The 15,794-nt window shown below is 49.0% G+C and overlaps 1 protein-coding gene across 4 annotated transcripts in view; it reads left to right on the top strand.

The window, feature by feature from the left end:
- DNAH3 (dynein axonemal heavy chain 3) overlaps positions 1–15,794 on the top strand; it is a 112,444-nt gene that overhangs the window by 90,083 nt on the left and 6,567 nt on the right. For all 4 annotated transcript variants that reach the window (XM_039492965.1, XM_039492968.1, XM_039492964.1 and 1 more), the window contains 4 exons: positions 376–601; positions 912–1,156; positions 2,788–2,904; positions 15,612–15,766. In XM_039492965.1, coding sequence (XP_039348899.1) covers positions 376–601; positions 912–1,156; positions 2,788–2,904; positions 15,612–15,766 — 743 coding nt within the window. The remainder of the gene's footprint in view (positions 1–375; positions 602–911; positions 1,157–2,787; positions 2,905–15,611; positions 15,767–15,794) is intronic.

The following is a 15,794-nucleotide window of genomic DNA, read 5'->3' as shown; positions in this document are numbered from 1 at the left end:
ACACCTCATGGAAACACACCAAAATAGGGGCAGAAACTGGGGAAAATAAATTATAATTATAATGCTGATTAAATGAAGAAATCTCCAATCTTCGGGGGGTTAACAAGATTTAGATTCCAAGCCAGATTCTCATTTATACTAAGGCCCTTTTACACCACTCTTTAAATCGGGAGTAATTTACATCTAAAAACAGCAGCTGTCTGGGAGATTCAGTCACACATACCACCTGACTACTTTTACCTTTCTTTCTTTTTTACTTGACTAGAATCAGATTAACATTTGTACCTTTAATTGTGTTTCTGATTATATAAATGACATACGCAACATGGATCTATTTGCTAAAAGATTTTGTGTGCGTTATATTTTCTATAATAGGTTTGCTAAAGTTTGCTGATGATCTTGGCATGGGAGGTACAAGCATTCAGACTATTTCACTTGGCCAGGGCCAGGGTCCAATAGCAGCAAAAATGATATGTCAGGCTATCGTTGATGGAACTTGGGTAGTGTTACAAAACTGCCATCTTGCAACCAGCTGGATGCCTGCTTTGGAGAAAATCTGTGAAGAAATGATAGTGCCTGAGAATACCCATGAAAAATTCAGGTAGAAGCTTTAATATTCTTCCATTTTCTTTGTGATTACTTCCAATATAAATTAGGATTGCTAGTAAAAAGGAACAAAAAGGTTATATGAATAATTATCACATTAGAATATTTAAAGATCGTTGAGAAAATAGCAATATGTAATCGAGACACCATCTTTTCTATGTAGATATTCAATTTATCTAATCCACACCTGTTTCTAAAAATATATTTAAATTGCAACTGACTCTTATATTAATAAAGTTTAAAACTGATGCAGTTCAAGACTGAGGATATGTAATCAAATATGTTTCTGTCTTTACCCTGTTCAGATTATGGTTAACCAGTTATCCATCAGAAAAGTTTCCTGTCAGTATTCTTCAGAATGGCATCAAAATGACCAATGAACCTCCTAAAGGGGTTAGAGCAAACCTCCTACGATCGTACCTCAATGACCCAGTGTCTGATCCTGCATTCTTTACTAGTTGCCAAAAACAAGAAATGTGGCAAAAATTGCTCTTTGGACTTTGTTTTTTCCATGCCCTGGTTCAAGAAAGGAAAAATTTTGGCCCGCTGGGTAAGATTTGGATCATTTTGCAGACTTTCTAAAAAGCATTAGCAGTTTTGCAATATGTTATTTCAGTCTTGCCTCCAGAACGCCAGCCAGAAGCATTACCTCCAGCATTGTGACAAGAGGATGGTCATGTTATCTGATGATGGCTGGGAATTTTTATGTGTGTCAGCATTGATAGAATATAGTGAAGCAACATTGAAAAGCTATTTTGAGGTTTTGGGCTGTATAAATACACACAGGTTCCACTCCTGAGGTTCTTATTCAGACAAAACTGCTATGGAAGTCACTGGGAGCTTGCAAAGTAAACATAGCATGTATTTATGTTGTCATAAATTGCCGTGTTATTGTTATTATTATTTTATTACATTTCTACATAAAAACTATTTGTCAAAAGCAACTCCTATTCAAGTTTTTATTTTAAATGTTTTACCTTTTTTATTAATAAAAATTGAATTTTACTCAGATTTTTTTTTTACTTTTTTTATCGAACAAAGCTAGTACACGTGTTTCTTTAGTGTGGCATTTGAATTTATTTAGCTGAAATTAATTGGCCGTACAATGAAAATTTCCAAAAGCATAACATATATAACAATTTGAGTTGTGTTTCATTTTTTGTAAATAAGTCTTACATGACCAGCAAATATGGTGTGGAATTAAAAGTTGTTTTTAAAAATATTTAGGGACAAACTCAGATGTCATATACTCCATTGACTTACATGGAGTTCTGCCCGCTTACACCAAGTCTGAACTTGGCATGCACATTGTATGCGTAACACAGCATTGCTAACTTATCGTACAAATTAATCATTCTATACACACAATCTATTCACCCACCTGATCATGCAGCTGATGATAAAAGAAAAATATTTGACTTGTCTGTCAGAGAAAGATACCTGTCCTAGATGACTAAGCGGGTACAGTTTTGCAAAGTTGGTTTGATATATAGTAACATATGGACTATGTTTTATTCAGATCAGAATTATTCAAAATACATGTCACAATGATCACCATTAAAAAGACAACATCTGCCAAGAGTTTATCTTACATGTTACCATTTTCCTATACTTAGGATATGAAATAACTTCCATATCTTTGATACCACTATGTGATATGTAGTAATTCTTGTTAAACATTATCTTTTTAGTAGCAACCATTGTACCCATTTAAATGCACAGCAGTTAGATTGCTAGAAGGAGGATATTTGTTTATTGATAGAAAGTAAAAAGTATAAGTTCAGTCAGTCACAAAGGTTAAAAAATTGAAATCAGTCAGAATTCCTATGGTCTTGCTATCCAGCTGATTTCAGATCAGCTAAAGCATTGTACATCTATTAGAATACAGCTTTTCAGTTGTGAGCAGTGTCAAAATGTCAGGACCTATGGGCACATCTTTAATTATTTGGAATTCAGTGAGTAAGTATATAATGTTGCACTGGGATAGAATGTTGTTAAGGATAGCTATCTCGAACTTGGGCATTAAACACTCAGGCAAATGCCTAAGCTTCACTGCATAGTTATCTAGTGGCAGGAGACTGTTATTCTGTAATAACAACTTCATACCAGTGTCATTATTTCCTAAGCACAGTTATCAGGACAATATACCACTGCATCATGTTTTTTTTTTTAATTGAACAGGTTGGAATATTCCATATGAATTCAATGAATCTGATCTTAGAATCAGTATGCGACAGATCCAGATGTTTCTGAATGAATATGAAGAAATCCCATTTGAAGCTCTGACCTATCTAACAGGTATAGAAGTTGCACTCTGTAATGTACATAGACTGGCCGTGGGTATTTTATAAAAATAACTTCAGGTGATGAATGATAAATGGGATAGATTCCATTTAGTTATTCTTTCTTGCCCTCCTCCCTCCCCCCAGCCAAGCAGCTTATGCCTCTAGGCATAAGATTTGAGTAACTAGATCATTGTTGTAGTTTGCATAGCTAGAAATGTTACTCATGGTCCAGAAAAACTCCTGGGCTTTGATTAACATTTGTCAAACGAAAGCATCAATGGCATCTCTGTCACCTTGGCTGACCAATACATCAGAGCATGACATATTCAGTGCTAGAGATTTGCCAGGGAGGGTGATAATCCCCCTCCCTTGTAAAGTATTGGGGATTGCTCTGTGCCTTGTAAATAGTGGATATAATATTTCCTGGTAGTCACAGTCACCTAGACGTTGCTCATTCTTCAGCTAGAGGCCTGCTCATGGATATGTCCCCTCACAACCTCCAAAACATGATTTCATGCTTCTTTGTAGTGAATAGAGAATTTAGTTACATGAAAAGTAATATTGGGATAGTATTGTGGAGAGAAGATATGAAAATAAACTTGTTTAATGTAACAGGTGTGACTGCTTGGCTATGTTTCCCCACTTTGTACCTAGGCTGTTATTTCCTCTTCCCTGGTATAAAAGTTTCTATTCTCTTAGCCCTGGTCTACACTACGAATTTAGGTCAGCACTTTGAACTCAGATGCAGTAGCCAGGTAGACAGGAAAAGCCCCGGGAGCTTTTGAATTTAATTTCCTGTTTGGCCAGTGTGGTGAACTCAGCAGCACTCAGCAGCACAGGTGACCATGCAGTCCCCCCAGAATGTTTCTACGCTCCCCCTATCATCTCTGTCCCTGAGGTTATTGCAGATTAGAAGGCGAAAAAAACACACTCGTGATGACATGTTTTCCGAGCTCATGCAGTCCTCCCTCACTGATAGGGCACAGCGTAATGCAGGGAGGCATTCAGTGGCAGAGACCAGGAAAGAATTGCTATGTTTGCTTAACAGCAAAAATATCATGCCTCGCTAGCAATCCTGCCCGAGGCAGGTCACTGTGTCACATGCACTCCATGCTGTGTCAGCCTTGGGCGGGGGCATGACCACTTTGTGAGCAGGAAGGCCATAGATATAGACATTGCATTAGGTAACTTCTGTAGCTAGAGAAAACATTCCTGTGCATTCGGCAGAGTCTTTGGCAAAAAAAGCGAAGCCCCGTAGTGTAGTGGTGATCACGTTCACCTAAGATGTGAAACGTCCCCAGTTCGGAAACAGGTCATTGTTCCTTTTTCTGACTCCCCTCCTGCATTTTTAGTCTTAGAACAGACAGAGCTGTGAAATTTTACTTTGAATTATATCAATTATGAGTTAAATAATATGGAAGCTCTCTCTAAGTTATAGACCTGGGTTCCTTACCCTTTCAGCTGCTCTGATAAATTAACATTTTTGTTAGGGGCAGGGGAAAATTTTAATGAAGCCTTTTATAGGGACTAAATGCTATCTAGGACTCTGAAATAATCTTAATGTGGCCCATAGCGTGCAATCCTTCTTTCTGGATTTGTCATTCCACAAGTTGAACTGCTCCTTACTACTGTCCAGGCTTCATGAGCCATGGGAGCAAGAGGCAGGCTGGGGTAGGTGTGATTGCGGGGTGCTGCCAGCTGGGAGAGCAGCCTGAGGCAGAAGCCTCCATCTCGCATGATATTCCAGGCAGGACTGAATCTCCATGAGACGAAGCTTAAAGAAGAGAATGACCTGGAGTCACTCCCATTCAGTGCTCTAAGAGGAGGATAGCCATGTCTGTCCAGGCATCCCTGATCAACCTCACCGAGGTCTGCCGGCTGAGCGGGACTCCGGCTGTCAGGAGCTGGCGGATGGAGCCCCAGACCAGCAGCGGGCTGAGCCGCTCAGCCTGCTGCCGGTCTGGGGTCCCGTCCACTGGACCCACTCAGTCTGCTGCCTGCCTGGGGTTCTGGTCATCCAGGCAGGCAGCGGGCTGAGCAGGTCTGGCAGATGGGACCCCGGAAAAAAGGTGCGAAACAATTGTCTACCATTGCTTTCATGGAAAGAGGGAGGGGGACCTGACAACATGTACCCAAAACCACCCGCAACAAAGTTTTTGCCCAATCAGGCATTGGGAGCTTAACCTAGAATTCCAATGGGCAGCGGAGACTGCGGGAACTGTAGGATAGTCACCCACAGTGCACTGCTCTGTAAGTCGATGCTAGCCGCAGTAATGAGGACGCACTCCACCGACTTAATGCGCTTAGTGTGGACATATGCAATAGACTGTATCAAATTGAATTCTAAGAAATCGACATCTATAAAATCGACTTAATTTCATAGTGTAGATATACCCTTAGAACCAAATCTCTCTTCATTGCCTTCAGCGCCCACTGTTCTAATCTCTCCAGGTCCTTTTCCAGAGTGGTTTTGTCGTCTTGCTTCTTTATGTCTCTACAGTTTTGCCATCGTGAACAAATATAGTCAGGGTTGCGTTTATACCAAAGACAGGAAGAAGTTATATAGGGCTTAGAGAAGTGTTTAGTTTTTGGAGTTTAGCTGGTCAGATAAAGCCTGAGGGAAAGGGAAAAGCCAAAAGAGCCCCAAAGATGGGTTTCAATTAGCAGGCAGTATTACTGCTTGAAGCATGACATGATTCATCATTGTGAGGGAAAGAGTTTCCCAGAGCAGCTGGAAGTGCCCCCCATACCATTTATGACCAAGAGATCACAGCTTGAGCAACACCGGGTTAGTTAGTTCTTCTTCGAGTGATTGCTCATAGCCATTCCAGTTAGGTGTGTGTGTGCCGCGTGCACTTTCGTCGGAAGACTTTTACCCTAGCAACCCAGTGGGTCGGCTGAGCGCCCCCTGGAGTGGCGCCATAACGGCACTGCATATATACCTCAGCCGACCCACCCGACCCTCAGTTCCTTCTGGAACAGCGGAGTGCAGCTTGTCTGACCTCCGCTTCCCTAGCTTCCTCATAGTTTCTGTTAAAATTTGTACATAGTTCTTATCTAAGGGCTTGTCTACACTACAGGACTATTTCGAATCTACTTAAGTCGAATTTGTGGATTCGACCTTAATAAGTCGAATTTGTGTATCCATACTAAATACACAAAGTCGAACTTCTTAGTCCACATTCACAGGGCCAGCTTCGACTTTGGAAGCGGTGCACTGTGGGAACCTATCCCACAGTTCCCGCACTCCCCGCTGCCCATTTGAATTGTGGGATTTCCCCCCAATGCATGCTGGGGGGAAAAATGTGTCGTCATTGAACCGTCAATCCCGCCCTCCCTGTCTTCCTTGAAAGCGCCGGCGGGAAATCTGTTCGCGCCCTTCTCTGGTCGGTTACAGCGTGGACGCCACAGCACTGCGAGCATGGAGCCCGCTGCGATCATCGCTGCACTTATGGCCATTGTCAACTCCTCGCACATTATCGTCCACCTCTTCCACAGTCAGATGCTGAGAAACCGGGCGAGGAGGCTCCGGCAGCACGGTGAGGAGAGTGGCGCAGACCTCTCACAAAGCAGGGCAGTGGAGATCATGGTGGCAATGGGTCAAGTTCATGGTGTGGAACGGCGATTCTGGGCCCGGAAACAAGCACAGACTGGTGGGACCGCATAGTGCTGCAGGTCTGGGATGACACAGAGTGGCTGCGAAACTTCAGGATGCGTGGGCACTTTCCTTGAACTGTGTGACTTGCTGTCCCCTGCCCTGAAGCGCCAGGACACAAGGATGCGAGCAGCCCTGACTGTGCAGAAGCTGGCCATAGCCCTCTGGAAACTTGCCACGCCAGACAGCTACCGGTCAGTAGCGAACCACTTTGGCGTGCAAATCTACCGTGGGGATTGCTGTCATTCAAGTAGCCCACGCAATCGTTGAGCAACTGCTCTCAAAGGTAGTGACTGTCGGAAATGTCCAGGCCATCATAGATGGCGATGGGATTCCCAAACTGCGGTGGGGCTATAGATGGGACTCACATCCCTATCCTGGCACCAGCCCACCAGGCCAGCGAGTACATTAACCGAAAGGGCTACTTTTCAATGGTGCTGCAAGCTTTGGTGGACCATAGGGACGTTTTACCAACATCAACGTCGGGTGGGCGGGCAAGGTTCATGTGTTCAGGAACTCTGGTCTGTTTAGACGCCTCCAGGCAGGCACTTTCTTCCCGGACCACAAAATAACGGTTGGGGATGTGCAGATGCCTACAGTGATCCTCGGGGACCCGGCCTACCCGCTAATGCCCTGGCTCATGAAGCCCTATACAGGCGCCTTGGACACTGAAAAGGAACTCTTCAACTACCGGCTGAGCAAGTGCAGAATGGTGGTGGAGTGTGCACGTCTCAGGGAGATGGCGGACCTTACTGACTCGCTCGGACATCAGCGAAAGAATATCCCCGTAGTTATTGCTGCTTGCTGTGTGCTCCACAATCTCTGTGAGAGCAAGGCGAGACCTTTGAGGTTGAGGCAAATCGCCTGGCTGCTGTTTACGATCAGCCAGACACCCGTGCTGAGAGAATATCCCAGCGGGAAGCGATATGCATCAGGGAGGCTTTGAAAGCGAGTTTCCTCGCAGAGCAGGGTAACCTGTGACTGTCCACTTGATTTTAAGAGAGCCTGATCATAAACCAAGTTTTCCCCACTTCCCAAGGACGTTTTAAAACTAAGGACATGTTTTAGTAATTAATAATAAATCTTTCGTTGACTTTGCATTTCTGTTTATTCGTTGAAACATGGAAGCATTCTGTGCTGGTTAAGGTGTGCACTGATGGGTGGGTTTGCAGGAAGGGGCCGTCCTTGGATAGGGGTTACCATGACGGCTGTGGGTTTGGGCGTTGGAAGGTGAGGGGTGTGGGGAAGGGTGAGTATCTGCCCCTGGATGAGGTCTATTTTTGGGGCTCGGGGCACCGGGGAGGATCGTGACTACGGTCCAAATGCATGTGAAGGGAAGCCTGCCTTTACATTCGGGATGTCAGGCACCAGGACCCTGCACAAGCATACACCTCAAGGAAAGACCGGGGCAGCATACACCACACAGACTGTCCCTGGTGCCTAGTGACTGCAGTCTGTGTGTGCCCTGCAGTTGACCCTGCAGCCAAGTCTGTAGCATGGCACTGTGGGCTATGCAGTGACATTACAATTCCCCACAGAACAACAGAAAGTCTTCTGACACCAGAAACGTGACGGAAACAGTCAGTAACACCAAACCGCTTTTAATAATGTAATACACAGTGGGGTTTGAACTTGGAGTTGGGACTGGTTGATGCTGTAAAGAAAGAGCTTGTACAAATTTACAGTTGTCTCTAACATTATCGGTGTGCTGCGGTGCAGGGACAGTTCTCACCCCTACCGCCCCTCCGTCTTGTCACTTTGGGTGAGGGGACAGGACTTCTTGGCGTTGGAGGCGGTTGCAGATGCACTGCAGGGGCTCTCTCCTCCTGACTGCGGTCTTGAAGAACATCTACAAGGCTCATTAGACCAAGCAGCGTTTGAGTCGCCTGCTGGTCTTCCTGCCGCCACCTATCCTCCCGTTCCAGGTGTGTGCGATGCTGCTGACACAGGCTCTCCTCGACTGTCTCTGCTCTGCCGCCTCCGCTCTGGAGCTGGCCATCAGTTCCTGGAACATGTCGTCCCTTGTCTTTTCTTTGAGCCAGCCTCTGCAGGGGATGGCGGGCAGTCGGGAAGGAGCAAGCTGTGTGATGTGAAAAAGTAGGTGATTTCCTTGAACAAATACATGTTTGCCCACCGTAAACACAGTCTACTCAGTTTCAGTGAACAAGACAAAAGAGTGAACCAAGACTCAGGAGATCGCAGAACTAGTCCGAGATTTGAATACGCTCATTGGCGGCGCCATTGCACTGAAGATAGCTGCATCCCTCTTGCACAAAGTCCTGGTAAGCCTTACAGTACAGAGTGCTTATCAGTTAGTGCTTAGCTGTGCTCTCCTGCTGGAGGCAATGTGCAAAGCAGAAAAGATGCATCTCCCGCCAGTGAACGGGAAAGACCCTGTATGCTTTTCCTCTGAGGCCTGCCACAAGTGGCTGTTAAGCGAGGTCATTCTTATGCAAAGTAAAACTCTGTTAAGCGAGGGTCATTCTTATGCAAAGTAAAACTCTGTTTCATTCTTATGCAAAGTAAAAGTCTACCATGCACAATAGTAACAGTACACTAATTCCACTAATTAGATGCAGCACTTCCACAACGACATCACCCTGAGGCGTGTCAGGCGCACACAGAGAGAGCGGATGTTAACAGAAGCCCTGCACAGACCAGGACCCTACGCTGCCATGCTCGTAGAGGCGATGGTCCCCCTGTACCTGAGGATGGCATGGCGCGGAAGAGTGTGCTTCAACGGAGCACCCAATAAAGCACCTCTCCCAAGAAACCTCTTGCTGAGGCTTTTCCAGCTGCTCTCTGAGAGCTTTTGAACTATCCCCAGAGGACTATTGCTCCATTCCTATATGTGTAGACCTGCTGTTTGTATAGTTTCATATTTAAAAATTTTTATATAGTATTTCTATTTTTTATATATATCCCTGTTTCTTAAAAAAATAAATGTTTCCCTGTTTGTAGCACTTACCGCCTGATCCTTCCCTGATTCCGAGTCCGGATCTCTGTGAGGGTGATGAAGAGATCCTGGCTGTCAGGAAAGCGGGAGTGGGTTCGATGTCGCCGCGCCCGTCCTCAAAAGACCCTTCCTCATCTTCCCCATCGGCGAACAGGGAGGAGGAACTGTCACACTATTCCGTCCTCGGAGTCCACCGTCACTGGTGGGGCACTGGTGGCAGACCCACCTAGAATGGCATGCAGTGCCTCGTAGAAGCGGCATGTCTGGGCTGACTTTTGATACCCTTGTCTTAGGTCCTTCACTTTCACGCGGCACTGCATCGCATCCCGGCTGTATCCTTTCTCTTTCATGGCTTTAGAGACCTTCTCAAGGCGCTTGTTGGAGCGCAGAGCACAGACTCCTCGCCCCACACAGCGATCAGATCCTGGACTTCCCGGTCAGTCCATGCTGGGGACCTCTTTCTATTCTGGGATTGCCCGGACTCCTCTGCTGGAGAGCTCTGCATCGTTGCAGGTGCTGCGGAGCTCGCCCGATGTGCAACCAGAACGTCAGATTCAAACCGCCCAGACAGGAAAATGAATTCAAAGGTCATTTCCTGTGTGGCTGGCCAGAGAATCCAAGCTCGGACTGCTGTCCAGAGCGTCAACAGAGTGGTGCACTGTGGGATAGCTCCCGAGCTGCTAAGTTCGATTAGCATCCACACCAAGCCAGCGTTACTCCACCTGCGGGGTGGAGACCAAATTCGAACTAAAGAGCCCTCTAGTTGAATTAAATGGCTTCCTGGTGTGGACGGTTGCGCTGATAAATTCGAATTAAAGTCCTAGTGTAGACCAGGCCTTAGCTTAGGTTTTCTTGTTTTTGATAGTTTAAAATCAGTTTAGTGTTAGATAGTTAGCGGGTTCGGGTTAGCTGGCTACAGGAGATCCTCATAGCTCCTGTTTGAAGCGTTTGGGAGAGTCGCACTTATCTACTAAGTGCCCAATTTGCAAGGCTTTCAAGCCTCGCACTAAGAGGGAAAGAGACATTAGGCTTAAACAGCTCCTAATGGAGGCAGCCTTAACCCCTCCGGCACCGCCGCTGTCCAGCGCCATCGGCACGAAACCGCCCAAGAAAGGCCGATGCCTCCATGGCACTGCGCACCAGAGTGCGCCCGTCCGACCGCCCGGCACGAAACCTGCGCACGGTTCCTCTGCCGCAGATGCTTCTGCCAGCACCGCGACTCCGGCCCCTGAGAGGCCGTCGAGCCCAGCACCTGTAACCTCTAGAGATGCCACTGCCATCGACTCCGGAGACCCACGTGACCTCATCACGATGACAGAACATGGGCAAGCCGTCCATGTTTAAGCCACCTGCTGGCACCGACTCTGACCGGCACCGAACCCGTTCCCACTCTCGACGCCGCTCCCGCTCTCAGCGCCGATCCCGATCTGGGCGCCAATCGCACCGCCGCTCGCAGTCCCGGCACCGCTCAACCACATGGGACCGATCAGACTCGCGGCACCGGTCATTCTCTCGCTCTCCGACGGCACCGATCAAGCTCGGTACGATATGGCAGTCGCTCCCGGCACTGATCATGGAGATCCCAGTCGACCTCCAGGCACCGCGCCGGTCGCAGGTCCCATTCTCGCTCCTGCTCTCGATATCGAGATGCCTCCCGGCACCATTCACCACAAAGGCGGGAAATGAGATCCGTGGGCACTTCGGCGCAAGGCTTATCTGCTCCACCTTGGCCCTCTTGACACGCCTCGGCCTCTTCGCACGCCGACAGCTATTATGTCGATGACCACGACTCTCAGGTCCCTTCAGGAGTTTTCCGGCAGTCCCATCCCGCAGACCAGGACCCAAATCACTGGGGTTATTGGACCCCTTGGGCCTACCACCAAAGCCAAGGTCCTCCTGTGCCTCCTATGCATACCGTACCGCACGAGTCACGCATCCCAGAGGCTACTATAAGCCGCCCCCCAGTTGACACTGAGGTACCATCCGGTGCGGAGGAAGGGAATCAGCCTGCCCAGGAACCTCTGGGGCAGGAACCTTCACAGGGGCCGGATGCTGACCAAGACGCCATCCTGCCCGGCACTTCTTCCTCCTCCTCTCCCCCGGATGAGGCGGTGGCAGGCTTGTCATCAGCAGGTCCCCCGCCAATTGACTTACGGGCGCACCAAGAGCACCTTCGCAGGGTGGCACTGCGAATGGATCTGCAGGCTGAGGAGGTATCGGAAATGAGTGATCCGATAGTGACCATTTTGTCCAACCCGCATAGCTCTCCCTTCATAAGGACTATCCAGGTGAACGCTGATACCTTATGGCAGACTACAGCCCGAGGAGATACATGGTCCCTTCCAGGGGATACGAGCATTTGTATGTGCACCCTGCCCCCTCGTCCTTGGTGGTGCAGTCTGTCAACGACAAACAGCGGCACGGCCAGCAAGGCCCGGCTCCTAAGTCGAAGGAGGCCAAGCGCATGGACTTGCTTGGTCGCAAGGTCTACTCTGCCGGTGCCCTACAGATCCTTGTGGCTAACCAGCAGGCCTTGCTAAGCCGTTACGGCCATGACACTTGGGCTGAGGTAGAGAAATACAAAGAGCTCCTGCCTCAGGATTCCCGACAAGAGTTTGCAGCCTTCGTAGAGGAAGGTAAAAAGGTAGCACACACCTCGTTACAGGCCTCCTTAGACGCGGCTGACTCGGCAGCACGTACTGTAGCCTCGGGTGTTACCATGCGCCGGATCTCTTGGCTCCAGAGTTCGACGCTTCCTCCTGAAGTTCAATACACCATTCAGGACCTTCCTTTTGATTCGAAGGAGCTCTTCTCAGAAAAGACGGACTCCAAGCTTCAAAATCTAAAGTACAACAGGGTTATCATCCGTACTTTGGGGATGCATACCCCGGCTACCCAGAGGCGTCCGTCCCCAGTTTAACCGCCCTTACTATATGCCAGGCAAGACTCTGGTCGGCCTGGCAACCAACCGTCCCAAGGGCGAACCCTTCTAAGCCATCGGGTCCTAAACCATCCTTTTGAAGATGCGCCGGGGTGACATACCGGATCTCTCCAGATCCCTCCTACCCTTTTCCAACCGCCTCCTATTTCCTCCCAGCGTGGGCTCGGCTGACCACCGATGCCTGGGTCCTGCGCACTGTGGAATGTGGTTACCAACTCCAATTCGTTTCACCTCCACCTTCCCACCCTCCTTCCCGGTCCTCTTCAGGGACCCCTCTCAACTCCTCTTACAAGAGGCACTCGCTCCTAGCCATCGGAGCGGTCGAGAAGGTTCTTTTATTCCCGTTATTTTTGATTCCCAAGTCCAAAGGAGGCCTTCGACCCATCCTCGACCTCGACCTCAACGCATACATGCTGAAGTTGAAGTTCCGCATGGTATCCTCGATCATTATCCCTACTTTGGATCCGGGAGACTGGTATGCCGCCCTCGATATGAAGGGCGCTTATTTTCATATCGCCATCTTCCCACCGCACAGACGCTTTCTCCGCTTCACAATCGCTCACCTACACTTCCAGTTTGCGGTCCTCCTTCGCCTCTCCACGGCCCCAAGGGTGTTCACAAAGTGCATGGCCACCTCCGTCGACGTGGCATCTCCATTTTTCCCTACCTGGACGACTGGCTTATCAGGGGACTCCACGGTCCAGCATCAGGTCGCAGAGATCAGGAACTTATTCACGAGCCTGGGCCTAGTTCTCAACATAGAAAAGTCTACCTTAGTTCCAACTCAGAGGTTGGATTTTATTGGCGCGACCCTGGACTCCTCTCTAGCCAGAGCCTTCCTTCCGCAGCTCTGGTTCCAGGCCCTTACGCAGCTAATCCGCGACCTACAGGCCTCTCGGATGACCTCGGCCCGTGCTTGTCTCCGCCTCCTCGGTCACATGGCGGCTTGCACCTCCGTTTGCCAGGCTCCGCCTCTGCCCGCTTCAGCTGTGGCTCCACTCCAGATACCGCCCACACAGGGACCCTCTGGATACCCTACTCACCATCCCAGCGGGTGTCCTTCAATCCCTGGATTGGTGGCTGACCCCTTCCCACGTATGTGCGGGGGTCCCATTCCAGGCTCCTCAACCTTCCCTGTCCCTGACAACGGATGCCTCGTCCCTTGGATGGGGAGCCCATCTCGGCGATCTTCGGACTCAAGGCCTTTGGTCGCTGCAGGAATTGAACATGCACATCAACGTCAGGCGCCTGGCATGCGGGCGACGGCCGTTGTGTCTCGGTCTTTACGGACAACACAACGGCCATGTACTATATCAACAAGCAAGGCGGGACCCGCTCATCCCCCCTCTGCGATGAGGCGATGCTACTGTGGGAATTCTGCATAGCCCACTCGATACATCTGGTGGCGTCGTTCCTTCCTGGCGTCAAGAACACCATCGCGGATCACCTGAGCAGGTCCTTTCTCTGCCACGAGTGGTCGCTGAGAGCAGACATCGCTCATGCCATTTTCCAACAGTGGGGATTTCCCCATGTAGACTTGTTTGCGTCCCGATTGAACCACAAATGCCAGGAGTTTTGCTCCTTTCAAGGCCTGGCACCGGGCTCTCTGTCGGACGGGTTTCTCCTTCCATGGACTCGTCACCTGTTCTACGCCTTTCCTCCGTTTCCCCTCATACACAAGGTCCTGCTGAACAAGGCACGTCTCATCTTAATTGCGCCAGCGTGGCCCAGGCAACACTGGTTCACCACGCTGCTCCGTCTATCGGTAACCAGCCCAATTCCTCTGCCGCTTCACCCAGATCTTATAACACAAGATCACGGCACTCTCCGTCACCCGGACCTGCCGGCCCTCCACCTCACGGCGTGGCTCCTCAGTGGCTAGACCAGACGGAGTTGCGCTGCTCTGCTCCCGTGCAGCACGTTTTATTGAGCAGCAGAAAGCCTTCCACTCGATCTACCTACCTGGCCAAGTGGAAGCGCTTCACTTGCTGATGGTCCTTGACTATCTCTGGTCGCTGAAACAGCAAGGTCTTGCACTGTCCTCCATCAAAGTGCACTTAGCGGCCATCTCCGCTTTCCACCCCGGTGAGGGGGGATATACGCTGTTCTCTCACCCGCTGACTACTCGCTTCAGAAAGGGCCTTGATCGTCTCTACCCCCAGGTGCGTCATCCGACTCCCACCTGGGACCTCAATCTGGTCCTCAACAGGCTCATGTCTCCGCCCTTTGAGCCGCTGGCCACCTGGTCCTTGCTGTACCTCTCATGGAAGACGGTTTTTCTCGTGGCTATCACATCCACCAGGCGGGTCTCTGAGCTCAAAGCGCTCATGGTGGACCCGCTGTACATCGTTTTTCATAGGGACAAGGTGCAGCTACGTCCACATCCGGCGTTTCTCCCGAAGGTAGTGTCCGCGTTCCACAATAACCAGGATATCTTCCTGCCAGTTTTCTTTCACTCCCTCGATGTTCGCAGAGCATTGGCTTTCTATGTTGATCGGACAAGACCGTTCTGCAAATCCCCGCAACTGTTTGTGGCAATTGCTGACCGGATGCAAGGTCTTCCTGTCTCGTCGCAGCGAATCTCCTCGTGGCTCACAGAGTGCATTCGCACCTGCTATAATTTGGCTAATGTCCCTTTGGGCCATCTCACCGCCCACTCTACCAGGGCCCAGGTGTCCTCCGCTGCCTTTCTGGCGCAAGTACCTATACAAGAGATATGCCGCCCTGGTCCAACAGTCGAGAGCGGCCTTTGGCTCTGCGGTCCTGCATACCGCCATGTCTCACTCCGACCCCACCGCCTAGGTAAGGCTTGGGAATCACCTAACTGGAATGGATATGAGCAATCACTTACCTTTGTAACTGTTGTTCTTCGAGATGTGTTGCTCATATCACCCTCCTTCCCCACTGTCGAGAAGGAACTGAGGTCGGGGTGGTCGGGTTGAGGTATATATGACCCACTGGGGTTGCTAGGGTAAAGTCTTCTCACACCTAACTGGAATGGATATGAGCAACACATCTCGAAGAACAACAGTTACAAAGGTAAGTAACCATTTTTTCCTGTCACGGTTTTCAGCTTACCAGAGGAATTCTTTAATGTAAGCCATTTTTATTACGTCTTTATAAATAACCATTCCATCTTTCAGCCTTGTTTTCTGTTTAATCTCCCAGGGGAATGTAACTATGGTGGGAGAGTAACAGACGACAAAGACAGGCGTCTTCTCCTGTCGCTTCTTTCCATAGTCTATAATAAAGATATAGAACAAGAGAAGTATAAACTTTCACCTGGGGATGACTACTATATACCACCACATGGACCATACCAGGTAGGGAACTAAAGGACAGAAATTCCTT

Source organism: Mauremys reevesii, linkage group 10 (assembly GCF_016161935.1).
Source record: "Mauremys reevesii isolate NIE-2019 linkage group 10, ASM1616193v1, whole genome shotgun sequence".
NCBI lineage: Eukaryota > Metazoa > Chordata > Testudines > Geoemydidae > Mauremys > Mauremys reevesii.
Note: the sequence above shows the minus strand (reverse complement) of the source record. Positions and strands in the feature narration are given on the sequence as shown.